This window comes from Jaculus jaculus, chromosome 1 (genome assembly GCF_020740685.1).
Source record: "Jaculus jaculus isolate mJacJac1 chromosome 1, mJacJac1.mat.Y.cur, whole genome shotgun sequence".
Taxonomy (NCBI): domain Eukaryota; kingdom Metazoa; phylum Chordata; class Mammalia; order Rodentia; family Dipodidae; genus Jaculus; species Jaculus jaculus.
In genome coordinates, this window is record NC_059102.1 from 309,528,191 (window position 1) to 309,544,047 (window position 15,857).

General features: G+C 44.1%; 1 protein-coding gene across 2 annotated transcripts in view; it reads left to right on the forward strand.

Moving 5' to 3' along the window:
* Tada1 (transcriptional adaptor 1) overlaps positions 1-15,857 on the forward strand; it is a 22,915-nt gene continuing 7,058 nt past the window's right edge. For both annotated transcript variants that reach the window (XM_004651946.2, XR_006635129.1), the window contains exons 1-6: positions 1-220; positions 5,106-5,197; positions 5,450-5,515; positions 9,966-10,063; positions 11,886-12,095; positions 13,653-13,804. In XM_004651946.2, the coding sequence (XP_004652003.1) occupies positions 147-220; positions 5,106-5,197; positions 5,450-5,515; positions 9,966-10,063; positions 11,886-12,095; positions 13,653-13,804 (692 nt within the window). In that variant the 5' untranslated portion in view covers positions 1-146. The remainder of the gene's footprint in view (positions 221-5,105; positions 5,198-5,449; positions 5,516-9,965; positions 10,064-11,885; positions 12,096-13,652; positions 13,805-15,857) is intronic.

The window sequence follows — 15,857 nt, forward strand, 5'->3', positions numbered from 1 at the left end:
TTCCGGACGGCTGGGGGCGGGGCCGACGGGTGCGGCCTCAGCAGTTAGTCCCGAGTCGAGGCTTTCCGCTCGGGCTCCGAGTTGGCTCTTGGGTTGCTGGTCGCCGTGGCCTGTAGGTTTGCGGTCGGGCGGAGGCGCGCGGTGCAATGGCGACCTTTGTGAGCGAGCTGGAGGCGGCGAAGAAGAACTTGAGCGAGGCGCTGGGGGACAACGTGAAACAGTGAGAACCTCCGGGCCGCGGTCTGGGGGCCTGCGCGGGCGTCCTCCGGGCCTCGGGCTGCGCGCCGTGCCCGACGCTTCCCCTCTCCGCCCGAGGCCTGCGCAGCCTCCCGGCTGCTGGGGAAGCCTGGGAGGTTTCCCCGAGCCGGGGCCGGGGTACAGCCCGCACTCGCCGCGCTGGAGGGACCGGCCCGTGGGCGCCCTGAGACCCTCCGGGCCTTGGTGGGGCGGAGACGCGGCCTCCACGCCCACGGGCCCGCGGAGCCGGGCGGGTGGGTGCGCACGCATGCACGCACGCACGCACGCGTGGGGCGGCCGGGCGCAGAGGGCTTCCTGGAGGCGGAGGCTGGGCGTCTGCTGCCGCGGGCCAGCCTTGCGGAGAGGACGGACCCTTCGGGGAAGCAGGCCAGCGGACGACTCTGCGGTTACGGGGAGGCCAGACGTAGCGGGCGCTTGAACGCTCTCCAAGCGCTCTAAGTGTTTTCTCTAATGCTCATACCACATGTGAGGTCTGTGCAGTCATTCCCATTGGATGGGTGAGGACCCCGAGACCTGGAGAGGTCAGTGAACTCTCCAAAAGTCACTTGATGGGAAGGGGGCCCACGCTTCGGATTCCCGTAACACCCATGGGGATTGTAAGCTCCCCCCACCCAAGTTGCCCTGTCAGCTCATCATCGCGCACGTCTTGGCAGGCAGGAGGCTGTACACGGTGGGGGTTGAATGCTGCGTTGCCCAGGCTAAGAGCCACATCCAGTCAAGTCATGTCACAGAGAGAACCCAAGATGTAGTGAGGAGCTTGAACATTTTAAAAACGGACTTAGATGTTTTCTTTTCTTTCTTTTTTTTTTTGTGTGTGTTTTCGAGGTAGGGTCTCACTCTGGTCCAGGCTGATCTGGAATTAACTCTGTCATCTCAGGGTGGCCTTGAACTCATGGCAATCCTCCTACTTCTGCCTCCCAAGTGCTGGGATTAAAGGCGTGCGCCACCACGCCCGGCTGATGTTTTCTTTTTTAAACAAAATCCACATGTATGTGCCACTTTGTGCATCTAGCTTTGTTTTTAATACCTCATTTTTATTTATTTATTTATTTGACAAAGAGGGAGAAAGAGAGAGAGAAAGAATATGGATGTGCCAGGGCCTCCAGCCACTGCAGACGAACTCCAGACGCCTGCACCCCCTTGTGCATCTGTCTAACGTGGGTCCTGGGGAATCAAACCTGGGTCCTTTTGCCATTCCTCCAGCCCTAGATATTTTTGACAGCTTTCATCCTCATTACTGTGGATCCTTTTATTTTTGTAATGGTGACACATTTATGGTTTTTATATATTATTTATTTGCAAGCAGAGAGAGAGAGAAGAGAGAAAGAATGAGAATGAGAAGAATGAAAATGAGAAAGAGAATGGGGCACCAGGGCCTCCAACCCCTGAAAACGAACTCCAGATGCATGCACCATCTTGTGCATCTGTCTTTACATGGGTTCTGGGAAATCCAACATGGGTCTTTAGGCTTCACAGGCAAGCACCTTAACTGCTGACCCATTTCTCCAGCCCAACATTTATGTTTTTAAAACATACTTGGAGGCTTTTCACTCCTTTTCTATCAAGAGTAGTGCTAACAAGTATTTGGAAGTGAACGGTTCTATACTATAGTAAATGTGGACATGGCTTGTGGGTTTGCATGATGTTAATCCTGTTTAGATACCATGCTTGTCATGATCCCACACTCAGTCACACACAGTTCAGGGCTGCCAGAAACATTTCTGATGTTATCCCACTTCGATTTGTAAAGGCCAAAGTTGCCTGTGGGTTGCTGGTGAGTTGTGGGGGCTGAGGCTAGCCTGGATGTGTCTGCAGCGTGAGCCAGTCTAACAATGCAAGCAGAAGGTGACTTGGTGTCAGTTTTGGTTAATGGTACATGACTAGATTGTTGTGTTTTTGTGTTCCTGTTCTGTTTTTCCTTTCTGTCCCTTAAAAAAGTGCCTCTTGGCTACACAGTCTGTAATGTTTCACAGTCATTTGTGACATTTTCTCCAGTGTTGCCATCCAAGTGTGATCCTGTGTAGTAGGTGAACTACAAGGATATAAATAGTAGGAGTTTGGATTGGAACCATTCCATCTCTACCCAGTACTCTTGAGGGTTCATTATATCTGACTGGGCCAGATTGTGTGCCTCCTTCCACCAGCTTCCAGACAGACATGGTGCTTGTGCAAGCAAACTCATTTGTGTAATGCCTGGCAGTGTTCGTTCCTGTTGAGATAAATAGGTGCTTAGCCTTTTTAGAGGGTAATACAGCATTGGAATTTTTCCAGGTAGTCCCTGTTGTTTCTAGTCCACCCCATTTACATCCATCACCCATCATACTTACTTTACAAAGGTTGCCTGGTGTTGGCCTTGGTGTTCTATAGGGAGACTGTGGTTATACACCTGCCTTGGAGAAGACATGTTGGCAGAGCTTCCTGGAAGAGCCTTGTCTTGGTTCTAGAACAAGTTCACACATCCACTTGCTCTAAATATGGTATATTTGTGTCTTGTAAAATAGTGACACAGGCTTCCAAAGAGTAAAGCTGTTCTTTTGCATAGGGCAGGAACAGGAAAAATTTTTGATTTTCATTTTTTTGCATGTTTGTTTTTCGAAACAGGGTTTCCCTGTGTAGCCTAGGTGGTCTGGAACTTTGTATATATACCAGGCTGTCCTTGAAATTAGGTTGATCCTCCTCCGCCTCCTGCTTCTGAGTGCTGGGATTACAGGCTCAGTTGGGTCACCACTCCTGGAAGATCATTGTTTTTCTGTGATTTACTTTATTTCTTTATTTTTAGTTTTTAAAATATTTTTAATTGTTTATTTGCAAGGAGAGAGAGAGAGAGAAGTGAGATAGAGAGAATGGACATGTCAGGGCCTCCACCCACAGCAAATGAACTTCAGATGCATGTGCCACTTTGTGCATCTGACTATATGTGAGTACTGGGGAATTGAACCTGGGTTGTTAGGCTTAACAGGGAAGCACCTTAACCACTAAGCTCTCTCTAGCCCTACTTTATTCTTTATTATTCCTATTTATTATTTATTTGCTTGTTTAGGTTTTTTGAGGTAGGGCCTTGATCTAGCCCAGGCTGACCTGAAATTCACTATGTAGTCTCAGGGTGGTCTCAAAATCACAGCATTCCTCCTGCCTCAGCTTCCTGAGTGCTGGGATTAAAGGTATGTGCCAACACGCCTGACAGAGAGAGAGAGACATACAGACAGACAGACAATGGGCACGTAAGGGCCACTTGTGTTGCAAAGGAACTCCAGATGCATGTGCTACTTTGTGCACCTGGCTTTATGTGGGAACTTAGGAATTGAACTCAGGTCATTAGGCTTTACAGTCAAGTGCTTTAATCACTGAGTCATCTCTCCAGCCCCTCTTTTTATTTTTTAAATGTTTTATTTTCAAGCAGAGATGGGGGAGGGAGGGAGGGAGGGAGAATAGGCTTGCCAGGGCCTACAGCCACTGCAAACTCCAGACACATGCTCCACTGTGCATCTGGATTTGCATGGGCACTGGGGCATCCAGCCAGGATCCTTAGACTTTGCAGACAAGCACCTTAATAACCATTGAGCCATCTCTCTAGCCCTCTTTTTTTTTTTTTTTAAACAGTATGAAAGTATACACTGTTGCAAATTTTTTACTATTGAACCATTGACTAGTGAGTGTGAATATCAGGTAAAAGGGGAGCAAAGTATGTTTTGCTGTTGGGTGAAATGGGCCTAAAAGATAACAGTGTCATGGGTCTTGGGCCACTTTAAGAGTCTATAAAAGTTATGGGTTTTCTCCTAAAACAATGCACATACACCTCAAGCTCTGCATTCAGCTACATGTGTATACACAGCCAACTGCATACAGAGTTGATGTGGTTTGAGTCAGGTGTCTTCCATAAACTCATGTGTTTTCAGTGCTTGGTTCCCCAGATGGTGGCAGTTTGGGAGGTAGGGCCTTGCTGGAGGAGGTGTGTTGCTTTGGGGCAGGCTCTGGGGTGTTGTGGCAGCTCCCTCTTGCCAGAGCACCTTACCTGCTGTGGCAGAGGCAATGTCCAGCCTCTGCTCTTCCGTTCTTCCCCTGCCATCATGAGAGTGTAAGCCAAAACAAATCTCTACCCTCCCCAGCTGCCTTTGGTTGGGTGTTTTGTCCCAGCAATGTGAGGGTGACTTGAAGCTCATCAATGCACAGAAGCACTGTTGTGGTCTAGAGGGCGATGAGAGCTTGACCATCTTGTGAGAAGTGTGTGTGTGTCCTTTTTTTCCTCTGCTAAAACTCAGAGGAACATGAGAGGGTAGGTGAGCTTTAACTGAAGTGATAAGACATTAAGTTTTTCTTTTTCTTTCTTTTCTGTTTTTTAATTTATTTGACAGAGACAGAATAGGAGCACCAGGCCCTCTAGCCACTGCAAACAAACTTCAGATGCATGTGCTACCTTGTGCATCTGGCTGACATGGGTCCTGGGGAATTGAACCTGGGTCCTTTAGCTTTGCAGGCAAGCCCTTAACCACTAAGCCATCCCTTCAACCCAGACATTGAATAAGTTTTAATCTGATGCCCCTCTGCAGGTACTCCCTTGCTGAGCAGTCATATACTTAACCTCTGCATGGGTCTGCAGTGCCTTTGTGTCATAGTAAGAGGTCAGCTGCCCACCGAAGGGACTATGTTTTTGTAGGTCTTCTGTGCAGAGTCACATTCTGAGGTATTGGGGCTAGGCGTCCACAAAGAAACTGGGAAGGCTGGGCCGGCTCAGCTCGCGGCACTGGGGAGCACCGTGCTTCCTTCCCCGGGAACTGGCACTTGGGTGTGGTGAACTTGGAGAGGAAGCGGAAGCGCTCTCATCCTCAGCGCTGTTTCTGCTTTTGCAGATACTGGGCTAACTTAAAGTTGTGGTTCAAGCAGAAGATCAGCAAAGAGGAGTTTGATCTCGAAGCTCATAGACTTCTCACACAGGACAATGGTAAGATGGACTGCAGAGTGCTCTCAGTGTTCTCAGGTTTTCCCGCATTTGCAGTAGCCTAAAACATTTTCCTGCTTTGGAGAACAAACTTCTGTTTGTAATGGCACCGAAGGTGATCTTAATGTGGATATTTAAAATTGAGTGTAAAGAACTGCAGAGTAGGGGACAGTCACAATCTTCACAAGCTAGACTAAAGTAATGGTTTGCTTCTAGTGTGTGTTTTTTAACTTGTGACAACCTTCCCATTTTCAGTGCATTCTCACAACGATTTCCTGCTGGCCATTCTCACGCGCTGTCAGATTCTGGTTTCTACACCAGGTAAAGGTGGGATACTTCCTGTGTGGGTCACTTGGCAACACCTGGGGTCATTAGGCATTAGCTGCCACTAACAGGTGTTTCTAGGTTTCATAAAGGAAATTTTCTTTGAGATACTCAGAACCAAAAAAAGTGGGTAAAAATCATTTTATGGAATTTTATTTTAATGTAGGTGAGTTCTCCGCGCTTACTATAAATTTGATCTATACTCCCCAACCAGCCACATTTTGAGGAAGAGGGTGGGGAGTCAGGATTCAGCAGCATAGACAATGAAGAAAGGACACCTGGTAGTAGGAAAATCTGTTCAGAATATGTAGGGAGATGATGAGGTGGTGGGGAAATCAGGACCTGGCTGGAGACCTGGACTTCACTTGTATTCTAAGCACATAGCTCCTGAAGGTCACAGCCTCCGTATTGTGTTTGGTAAGGGAGGTTGGCAAAGACCAAAGCTGTCATTGCAGCTAGCGGGTTATAGATAGAAACGTTGTCAGATTTTGGCAACCTAAGTAGTAGATTAATTTATAACATGCATCTTTAGACCATCTTCTTTTATTTAAGCAAAAGCAAATAATTAAGTACTTTGGAAATTTCCCTCATGATAAAAATTGTCTTGGACTTCAAGAAAAACTTAGATTCATGAGCACTTTCTGCCTAAGTAGATTATGTCAGTTTTTCAAAAAATGCCTAGGGTGATTGTGATCATGTTAAACAGCAATCAGGCTGTTAATGTTTATCAAGTAACTGTAGCCTGCTAGACAGGCAGGTGGTGTGTTAGCCTCTTTGGTAGATATGGAACCAACTTTAGAGGACAGAAAACAAAACCAGAAATCCAACCCTTGCCTTGAGGCCTTCTCCAGGGCAGTGGGAGTGCTGGCTCAAGGTGGCCCAAGGCCCGGGAAGAGCCCTGCTCCCCTTCGCAGCCCCACTCCAGGCTTTGCGCACAGAGCAGCTGCCCCTCAGCTCTGGCTTTGCCCGTCGGTCAGCTCATCTGAGCCGTGCTCTGGTGCTCTGCCTGCTTCTCGAGCCGCAGTGGAAATCTGTAGTTGGCTGTCAAGTGAGGTGTGGGATTGCTAAGACTATGTGAGAAGAGAAGCTTGGCTCTCCCATAGTGCTCCTTTAAAAAAACAAAAATTTAGGTACTTGTGGGGATTTTTCAAAGCTCTTTTTTTTTGTTTTTGTTTTTTTTGTTTTTGGTTTTTCGAGGTAGGGTCTCACTCTAGCCCAGGCTGACCTGGAATTCACTATGGAGACTCAGGGTGGCCTTGAACTCACAGCGATCCTCCTACCTCTGCCTCCTGAGTGCTGGGATTAAAGGCGTGTGCTACCATGCCTGGCTTTTTCAAGCTTTAATAACTAGTAATAACACTTCTTTCCAATAAAATGTCAAAATGATTATATGTGTTACTAGGAATAGGGAAGAAATTTTTTTTCTTAAAACATTTTTTAAAACTCAATATTTTGGAGGTACTTATTCCTAAGTGTATTGTAATTTGTAGTGAGTTTATATTGCATTTATTTATACATTAAATACTATGTTCATAGTTTTAAAAAATGTCAGTAACACAGAAGGTTTTGTGTTTACAGACTTCTCCCTGTACTCTCACTCCAACAGCAGCTGCGATGTGTTTTGTTCTTGTGGTGGGTCTTCAAAAGTAACTGCATCAAACTTTAGATGTTTGTCCTGGCCTTACTGCTCCATGTTTGTTGAGATTTCCTTAATGTATTTGTCTTTCTGTTTAATACACTATTTGGTTTTTAATTTTCACTTATTATTTTACTGTATCCAGTTTTACGTGGGTAGTAGGGAAATAAACCTGGGCCAGTAGACTTTACTAGCAAGTGCCTTTAATGGAACCATTTCCCTAGCCCTGGATATAATATATCCTGGATCAGTAGTCTTTATATAATTCTCTTCTTATTTTATGGATACAAGTCTTTTCATAATTTTCTGAAGATACCACATATATTTTTGCATTCCTTCTCTAAAACATCTGTGTGTGTTCAGTTAGCTCTTGTGTTTTTGTTTCCTTAATCAAGTTTAGTAATTTGAATATAATTTGTTTCTCACAAATTCAAGTGTTTGAATTTTGGATCTCAGTGTGGTGGTGAGGTAGTGGGCCATTTCAGGTATAAGGACTCTCAGGAGGTCCTTGGTCACTGGGGGAGCCATCCCCAGAAGCAGAAGGGATTAACGGAGTACTTACTCATGGGACTCCTCTCTTTTTCTTTTTTCTTTTCTTTTCTTTTTTTTTTTTAGGCTGGGTCTTGCTAGGCAGCTCCAGCTGGCCTTGAATTTGTGATCCTTGTGCCTCAGCTTCCTAAGTGCTAGGTTTACAGGCATGTACAACCAGGCCTGGTTAGTTCTGAGCTCCTGAGAGGGTAAGCAAATTGTTATAAGAATGAGCCTGACCAGATTGCCTCTGGCTTCCTGTTGGGTCATGGAATTCTTTTTTCCCCTCTTACATGTGTTTTTGCCATTGGTCATGAGGTACTCACCAGAGCTGAGGTGATGCTGGTGCCATGTCCTTGAGCCTCCAGAACTGTGCACTGAATAAATCTCCCTTCTTTGTAAAGAAGGCTTTGCATTCTAGTAGTGAAAAATGGACTAATGCATTTTGTTACCAGCTATGGTCAAGTGCTGGAGATTATTTGCTGTGCTTTACATGGGAAGAAGGAGGTAGACAGCAGTGGAGACTTGGCTCTAGAGAGAGCCAGCCATTCAAGTGGTATTTTCCCAAGACTAGCATGCAGAAAGGTGTGTTCAAAGATGCCAGGATCTATCTATATAGCCTATCTTAGTACATCTCAGAAATTTTGTTCAGTGACTTGAGAAGAATCTCTGACTCACTGACTCACATCTGTTGTGTGTATCCTTTTGTGCACGGAAGTGAGCAGAGCTGCCTTCATGGGTATGTGAACTGCGTTTGCACAGAAGGTCCTGCATAAGGTTTGAACTTAACCATTGTTGTCTGAACATTCTATTTGTTTGTTTGTTTAAGGCAGTGTTGCAGTTAACCTTCTCATTGCTGGTACAAAGCACCCAACCAAAGCAGCTTGTGGGAGGAAAGGCAGACTTGAGGGGAAGCTCCATGAGGGCAGGGAAAAACATGACATGAACAGAGGCTAGACATCACCTCCTGGCCAACATAAGGTAGACAACAGCAGTAGGAAAGTGTGCCAAGCACTGGCAAGGAGAACACCCATAAACCTACTCCCAACGACACACCTCCAAGAGGCTCCAGTTCCCAAATTGCCATCAGCTGAGGACCTAGCATTCAGGAAACATGAGTTTGTTGGGGACACCTGAATGAAACCACCATAGGCAGTATGGTAGTTGGAATGTATAACCACCAATATATTCAGGACTTTATTAAAGTTTGTAATTTAGATATGCAGCCACCTGGCTGGAGGAGTTGTCACTGTGGGTGGATCCTAGAGCCAAGCCCTAAGGTGTGGGGGTGGGTTTGGAATTCATTCCAAAGGTATGCAAAGTGCCTGAGCTTTGCCTGGAGTTCCTAAGTGTGTTTGCTCCCTTTTTGGTGTGGCTGTGGCATTTCTCTGTGCTTGGACTTGTGAAAGCAGGCCAGCTTCTGCCATTATGGAACTTCTCCCACTTCAATAAATCCCTTACTCCCATAAATGTGTCTGGTCTGGAGGTTCATCCCAGCAATGTGAGGCTGTCTACTATAGGCAGGATCTTACACTAGTCCAGACCTGGAATTCACTCAGACTGACCTCATACTCACTGTGATCCAACTATCTCAGCCTCCAGAGTACTGAGATAAAGGCATGAGCCACTGTGCCCAGTTTATCATCTTAACATTCCTAATTCCCCACTTGTTTTATTTGTTTCGTACTGATCCCAGTCCTGGGTAGGAGGAAACATGTATGTTCCTGTGGATGATTTTTGAATGCAAACTTGCACTAAATTACTTTAGCCTTGCCAAGTCTTCTCAGCTTCTCTTAGAGGGTGTTCTCTGGGTCCACATTCTAGTGGCCTTTGGCCCCATCCGTATAGTCATAGCTTCCAAGCCTAGTTTCTCAGTCACCACCCTTCCAGCTCCTGGAACATGTTGAGGTTTTATCTTTTTATCTCACATATGTGCCTTTTGCCTCCTTTACTTTCATTGTGAGCAAATGAAAGGAGTTCGTTGGGAGATTGGGAGAAAGGAGATACAAACTCATGGGTTCTACCACTGACAGAACACCTCCAAATTAACACAAGTACAAAAAGCTTATGTTTTCCTGAAAAGTAAGTTTGGTTTTATGAAGAAAATAGTGTGGTTGAGAGAATTTATAGTTTTGTTTAGGGAAGTAGGAAAGAGAGTATCCAAATTTGAGCTTTCATTATCTATTTTCATTACTGGAGTGCTTTTCATCCCCAAGTTAAAAAACAATTAGTAGTTGTCAGATGTCATTCTTTTCACTCTGGTGGTTGTTCTCTGTCTCACAGAGGGTGCTGGATCTTTACCCTGGACAGGAGGTTCTGCAGCCAAACCTGGAAAACCCAAGGGCAAGAAAAAGCTTTCTTCTGTTCGTCAGAAATTCGATGTAGGTTGTTTTCCAGTAGATTGTGGTAACCATGGGTTTACACACTAGTGTGAAACAAGTTTCATTTATAAATGAAAATTAAAATAGTGGTAGTAGAGTTATGAAAGGGCTTATAACTAAGGGATAAAAAGTACTTAAATATTATAAGTTTGAGTGCTTACAGTTTCTGTTTTATTATAGTTTAAACATTAATCTTATTATTAATAACTAGCAATTTTCAAGTGAAATAAAGTTATGTGTATATTTTTTTCTCCTCTTTCATATTTTTCTTGAATGACTAGTTTTTCAGATTGAAGGCATAAGTAATAATGTTCAGTCTGGGGCTAGGGAGATAGTTCACTGGGCAAAGTGCTCACTGCCCAAGTGTGAAAACCTGCGTTCAAATCCCCCAAAGCCAAGTAAAAGCTGGACACAGTAGTGAGCATCTGTCATCGCAGCCTTCCTATGGTGAGATGGGAGGTGGAGACAGGAGAATCCTTGGAAGCCCATGGCCCAGTCAGCGTAGCATTCACAGTAGTGAACAAGAAGCTGCCTCAGACAGGTGAAAGGTTGCCCTCTGACCTCCACACATTCACAAAAGCACATGTGTGCCCATGTTCACATAAACACACATATACACACACATCAGACACCCATAATGATAATTAAAAAATGATATTCTGGAGGGTTGCAGTATCTCCAGAGAGACATACCTGGTTTGAAATAATATATTTCCTGTAAGAGAACAGCTTTATACTTAGAAAATGAAAATTAATAATACTGATTTATATAGTTTAAACAAACTTGGGCAGCTATTATTACTACAAAATCTTTTATGTTAGGTTTAAACTAAAGCTACCAGGAACAGTCATCCAGTGATGGTAGAGAATATGAATGGGCTGTCACACTTTTTGCTAGGAATGCTGAGATAGTGTGAATGAACAAAGGTTGAATAAAATTTCTAGATAATGTGATAGGTTCTTTGTTGAGATACTTGTAAGTAGAAAATGATAAAAAAATAGTTCCCAGTATCTTATAGTATTATCTTAGAATATTTGTAGTTAGAACTATTATTTTGATTAGGCTCTTTAAGTCCTCATTGAAACATTGTATGTGTGTATTTTGAGAACTTATAGTTACACTTCTGTGACTTTTTAAAAAAAGATCTTATTTTTATTTGTTATTAGAGACAGAGAGGGGGGAGAGGGAAAGAGATAGAGTGAAAATGGGTGCACCAGGGCCTCTAGCCACTGCAAACGAACTTGAGATGCATGAGCCCCCCTGTGCATCTGGCTTATGTGGGACCTGGAGGATCAAACCTGGGTCCTTAGGCTTTGCAGGCACACACCTTAACCACTAAACCATCTCTCCAGCCCCTTCTGTGATTTTTTGAATTTAATTCTGTATTGTCTCTTCCCTATTTGTTATTTTTAGCACAGGGTCAGACAACTTAAGACCATCAAGTTATTAATTGAATATAGTTAACTTATATGAGTTGGGCATGGTGATACATGTCCCAGCAGTAAAGAGGCTTAGGTAGGTGGATTGCTATGATTTCAAGGCCAGCCTGGGCTGTATAGCAAGACTCTGTCTCAAAAGACAAAACCCAACACAATAATAATCTACTGTGTATACTGCTGTTATTCCCTCAAATCCTGTGTATATCCTTAATAATTCCCTTTGAAGGGTATGAGTCTGTGATTATTAATTATTAGAGTATGATTTAGCTTAAAATGTTCAATGTCCTGTGATTGTAGAACAGTTGGGTAGTTTACTCTGTTTCTTTCATTTGTCTTATTGCTAGCAGTAGAAATGAGTAATTTTGAAGTTTTCTAATTCACAGCATAGATTCCAGCCTCAGAACCCCCTCTCTGGAGCACAGCAGTTTGTGGCAAAGGACCCCCAAGATGATGATGACCTGAAACTTTGTTCTCATACAATGATGCTTCCTACCCGTGGCCAACTTGAAGGGAGAATGATTGTGACTGCCTATGAGCATGGGCTGGATAATGTCACTGAGGAGGCTGTGTCAGCTGTTGTCTATGCAGTAGAGGTTGGTTTGCTATGGGCAGAAATAATAGAGTGAATGTGATATGTTTGTGTGCTGTTCAAAATGGACAGTGTGAGGAAAGAACCAAAAATGCCACTGTGGTTCCATAGAACTGTTGAGATTGTTTTCTTGTGAAGGACAAACATTTCACAATCCAAAGAATTACCTTTAGTTAACAGAGTGAGGCTTTTTGTAAGGCTGCTTGTGTCGTAGTATTTTTTGCTTGATAGGATGTGTAATTTGTTAACACAGGAATGCTTAAAAATTTTTATTTGTGTGTGTATGTATTTTATATGTGTGCTTGCTGGTGTGAACATGCCATAGAGTGCATGTGGAGGTCAGGTGTGAGGCAAGGTTTCTTGCTTTGCATTCTCCTGCCACTAGTCTCAGCTTTACCTGGGGTCTAGGGATCAAAGCTTGAGTGGCAGGTGCTTTATCCACTGGGTCATCTCTCCAGCCCCCACCACAGGAGCAATTTTTAAGGAAAGAAATTGGGAACCCTAGTGACTTGGGCCACTTGTTTTGCTAGTACAGGTTTTTAAAGAGCATTAGTCTCAGCTTCTTCACAGTAGGATTGTTTCAACATGCTATTTCATTCATCCATTCACTCAGTTATCTGACAAAATATACATTGCACCATTTTAGACAGTTCTCAGGTAACATTGGATAGTTCTTTTCAAGTCTCTGGGCCTCATTTTCCTCATCTACATGTCAGAGGGAATAATAGCTATCTGATGAAGTCATAAACATTAAATAAAGTCTGCATGGAAACCCTTATTAAATTTCAGAAGCGTATCTTGACAGAAGACAATCTTGTTGGTATAATTGTAGTGCCTTACCTAATCCTGGTTCCCCTGTAATCACAGTACCCTGTGATGAGTTCTGGCTCTTTTCAAACATTGCACAACCCTCTCTTATATTTGGCTCTCATAAAGGTGAAGAAGGATATAATGCCTAATTTTGTGTGTGCACGTATGTGTATGTATATCTTTCTTACATACCATGTTCATGTGGCTTTTGAGAGATCAAAGATTCTTTACAAAGATTTTGCTTGTAAGGATTTTAGTAACCAATGAAGACCAGGTATTAAAGCCTTGCCTCTTGTGAAAAAATAAGTTACTTGCTCATGTAGGTGGCACAGCACTTGGGAGGCAGAGGTAGGAGGATCACTGAGTTTGAGGCCACCCTGAGACTACAGAGTAAATTCCAGGTTAGCCTGGATTAGAGTGCGACCTTCCTCAACAAAACAAAACAAAACAAAACAAAAGTTACTAAAAATCTGTTTTTGAGAGAAAGAAGTCAATTTTGAGATAAACTTTTACAAACGTTTCTTATAGAACATGCCTATCTTATAAGAGCCAAATAAAAATAACATGTCCCTGTCTTTACTGTGCCCTCCTCTGGCTCTATGGTTCTTTCATGAACACTCACGTGGTTCTAGTATGTGCTAACCAGCCTGTCCGTGTCTGTATCTAAATGTAGTGAACGTATTTTTTGGTCAGTGGAAGTGTAATAGTTTGTTTTTAAGGAGACCATGCCATTTTTCTTTTGTCCTTACAGAATCACCTCAAAGACATACTAACCTCAGTTGTGTCAAGAAGGAAAGCCTATCGGTTACGAGATGGCCATTTTAAATATGCCTTCGGCAGTAACGTGACCCCACAGCCTTACCTGAAGAATAGCGTGGTGGCGTACAATAACTTAGTGGAGAGGTAGGTGACTGCTTGGTGTTTTGCTTCCATCCTTTGCTGCTTGGTCACACTGGTCTATGTGACAGACTACTGTTAGGCTATGGGGATCGTGTGTCTGCAGAGTTACAGTACTTGGGACAGTGGCGTAGTTATTTTCTTAAGTTGCATCCTTGCTTGCCACCTGGCGAACTGTTTTTCTCAGAAGTGAGGTTCCATGTGATGACTGGCCCTCACTTCTGATGTGGAGTAGTTCCCCTCGGGCGGTGTGTCCTGATGGTGGTATCTGCCCTGTAAGGAGGTTGTCTGCTGTCAGCCAGAAGTATGGCTTATGATTGGTCACTTGAGAGTGGGTTCCTTGATGATGTGGGAGGAGTGGTATGTGCTTGGTGGTCATAGCTGCAGTTGAGGTGGCCTAGTCCCGTGCCTTCCAACTGCTGTTGGATGCCCCTGTGCGTATCTGGTCTAGGTCCCAGGCCTTCTAGTGCTCTCCTGTGTTCTAAGTCACCATCTTGAAATTGTCTAGATTACCTCTGTCTGTGTCATTCTCATTCTTTTGCCATCTCTTCCAAATTTAGTCTGACTTTTTAAGCCTTTGGGAAAGAGAAAGCAATAGTTTTTCTTGTTTTTTTTTTATTATTTTTATTTGATTATTTGGGTGGGGGAGAGGCAGATAGAGAGAATGGGCATGCCAGGGCCTCTGACCACTGCAAACAAATTGCAGACACATGCACTACCATGTGCGTCTTGCTTATGCGTGGACTTGAACCTGGGTCCTTAGGCTTCACACACAAGTGCCTTAACTGCTAAGCCATCTCCCCAGCCCATGCAATACAGTTTTTCTTAAGGCTACTGAAGTGACTGGATTTCCTCTGCGTGCTGGACTTCATGATTCTGGTTATGTGGCTAGTGAAGGAGAAAGATGTTGAGGTGAGAGTAAGCTATCAGTCCAGTGAAAGCAGTAAGATTGGGCAGCAGGTAGCAGGGCTAGTGGTGAAAAATAATAGGAAAGGAGGCAGGTGTGGGCAGAGCTAAGGGAGTTGGGCAGAACAGATAGAAGCACCTGACAGAGTTTATACCACTGCCCATTCCAAGCCCCTGGAGACCGTTGAGGGGCCATGAGGCCCATTGCCTTACTATCCTAAATTAGGACCCCGGTTTATTTGCTGTCTATGATTATTACCTAAATTTCATTCAGGCATATCTAGTTGGGATTGTTTTCATGTGTGCATCATTTTCTGGAGGAAAGTAAACAACCTGTAGTGAGGAATGTGAGCTGCTCTTCTGCTGGCAGATCATGGGAGTGCTTCCTCTCTCCAGCTCTGCTCTTAACAGCTGCTTTCGTCTGATGCTGTAAACCCACTTGGCGGCTGCCACATTCTTCCTTTATATCTGGTGTGTTCCTGAAATTTGTATAGGTCACCTCAGCTGTGCTGTGATACAGACAAACTTCTCAGCTGGTACTCTATTCGGGCTCTGTTTTGGGATGGCAGCAAGATTTAAGTTTCCTACTCTCCATTTTATTTGCTGCTGATTTTGTTCTGTATTTTTTTTTATTTTTTAAAAAGTTGTATTTTTGTGCATATGTGTGTGTGCATGCATACGTGTATGTATGGAGGCACCAGTGCCACTTGTTGCGACACTAGGCACTTGGCCCACTTGAATCCAGCACATGTGGGTAGCTTGGGAACTGTACGTGGGCAGGCAGGGTTTGCAAACAAGCACCTTAAACTGCTGAGCTCCTGTATCTTCTTTTCTTCCTGTCTAGTTTTTTTTTTTTTTTTTTTTGGTTTTTCGAGGTAGGGTCTCACTCTGGTCCAGGCTGACCTGGAATTAACTCTCATCTCAGGGTGGCCTTGAACTCATGGCAGTCCTCCTACCTCTGCCTCCCGAGAGTGCTGCGATTAAAGGCGTGCGCCACCACGCCCGGCTTGGTTTTTTTTTTTTAAACAAAATGTATTCCTTTAAAAAGTTATGTACTTATTTATCTCTCTCTCTCTGTGTAGAGACAGAAAAAAGAGACAGTCATGCAGGCTGACAGATAAGACTGTGAACACACTAGGGTCTCTTGTCCCTG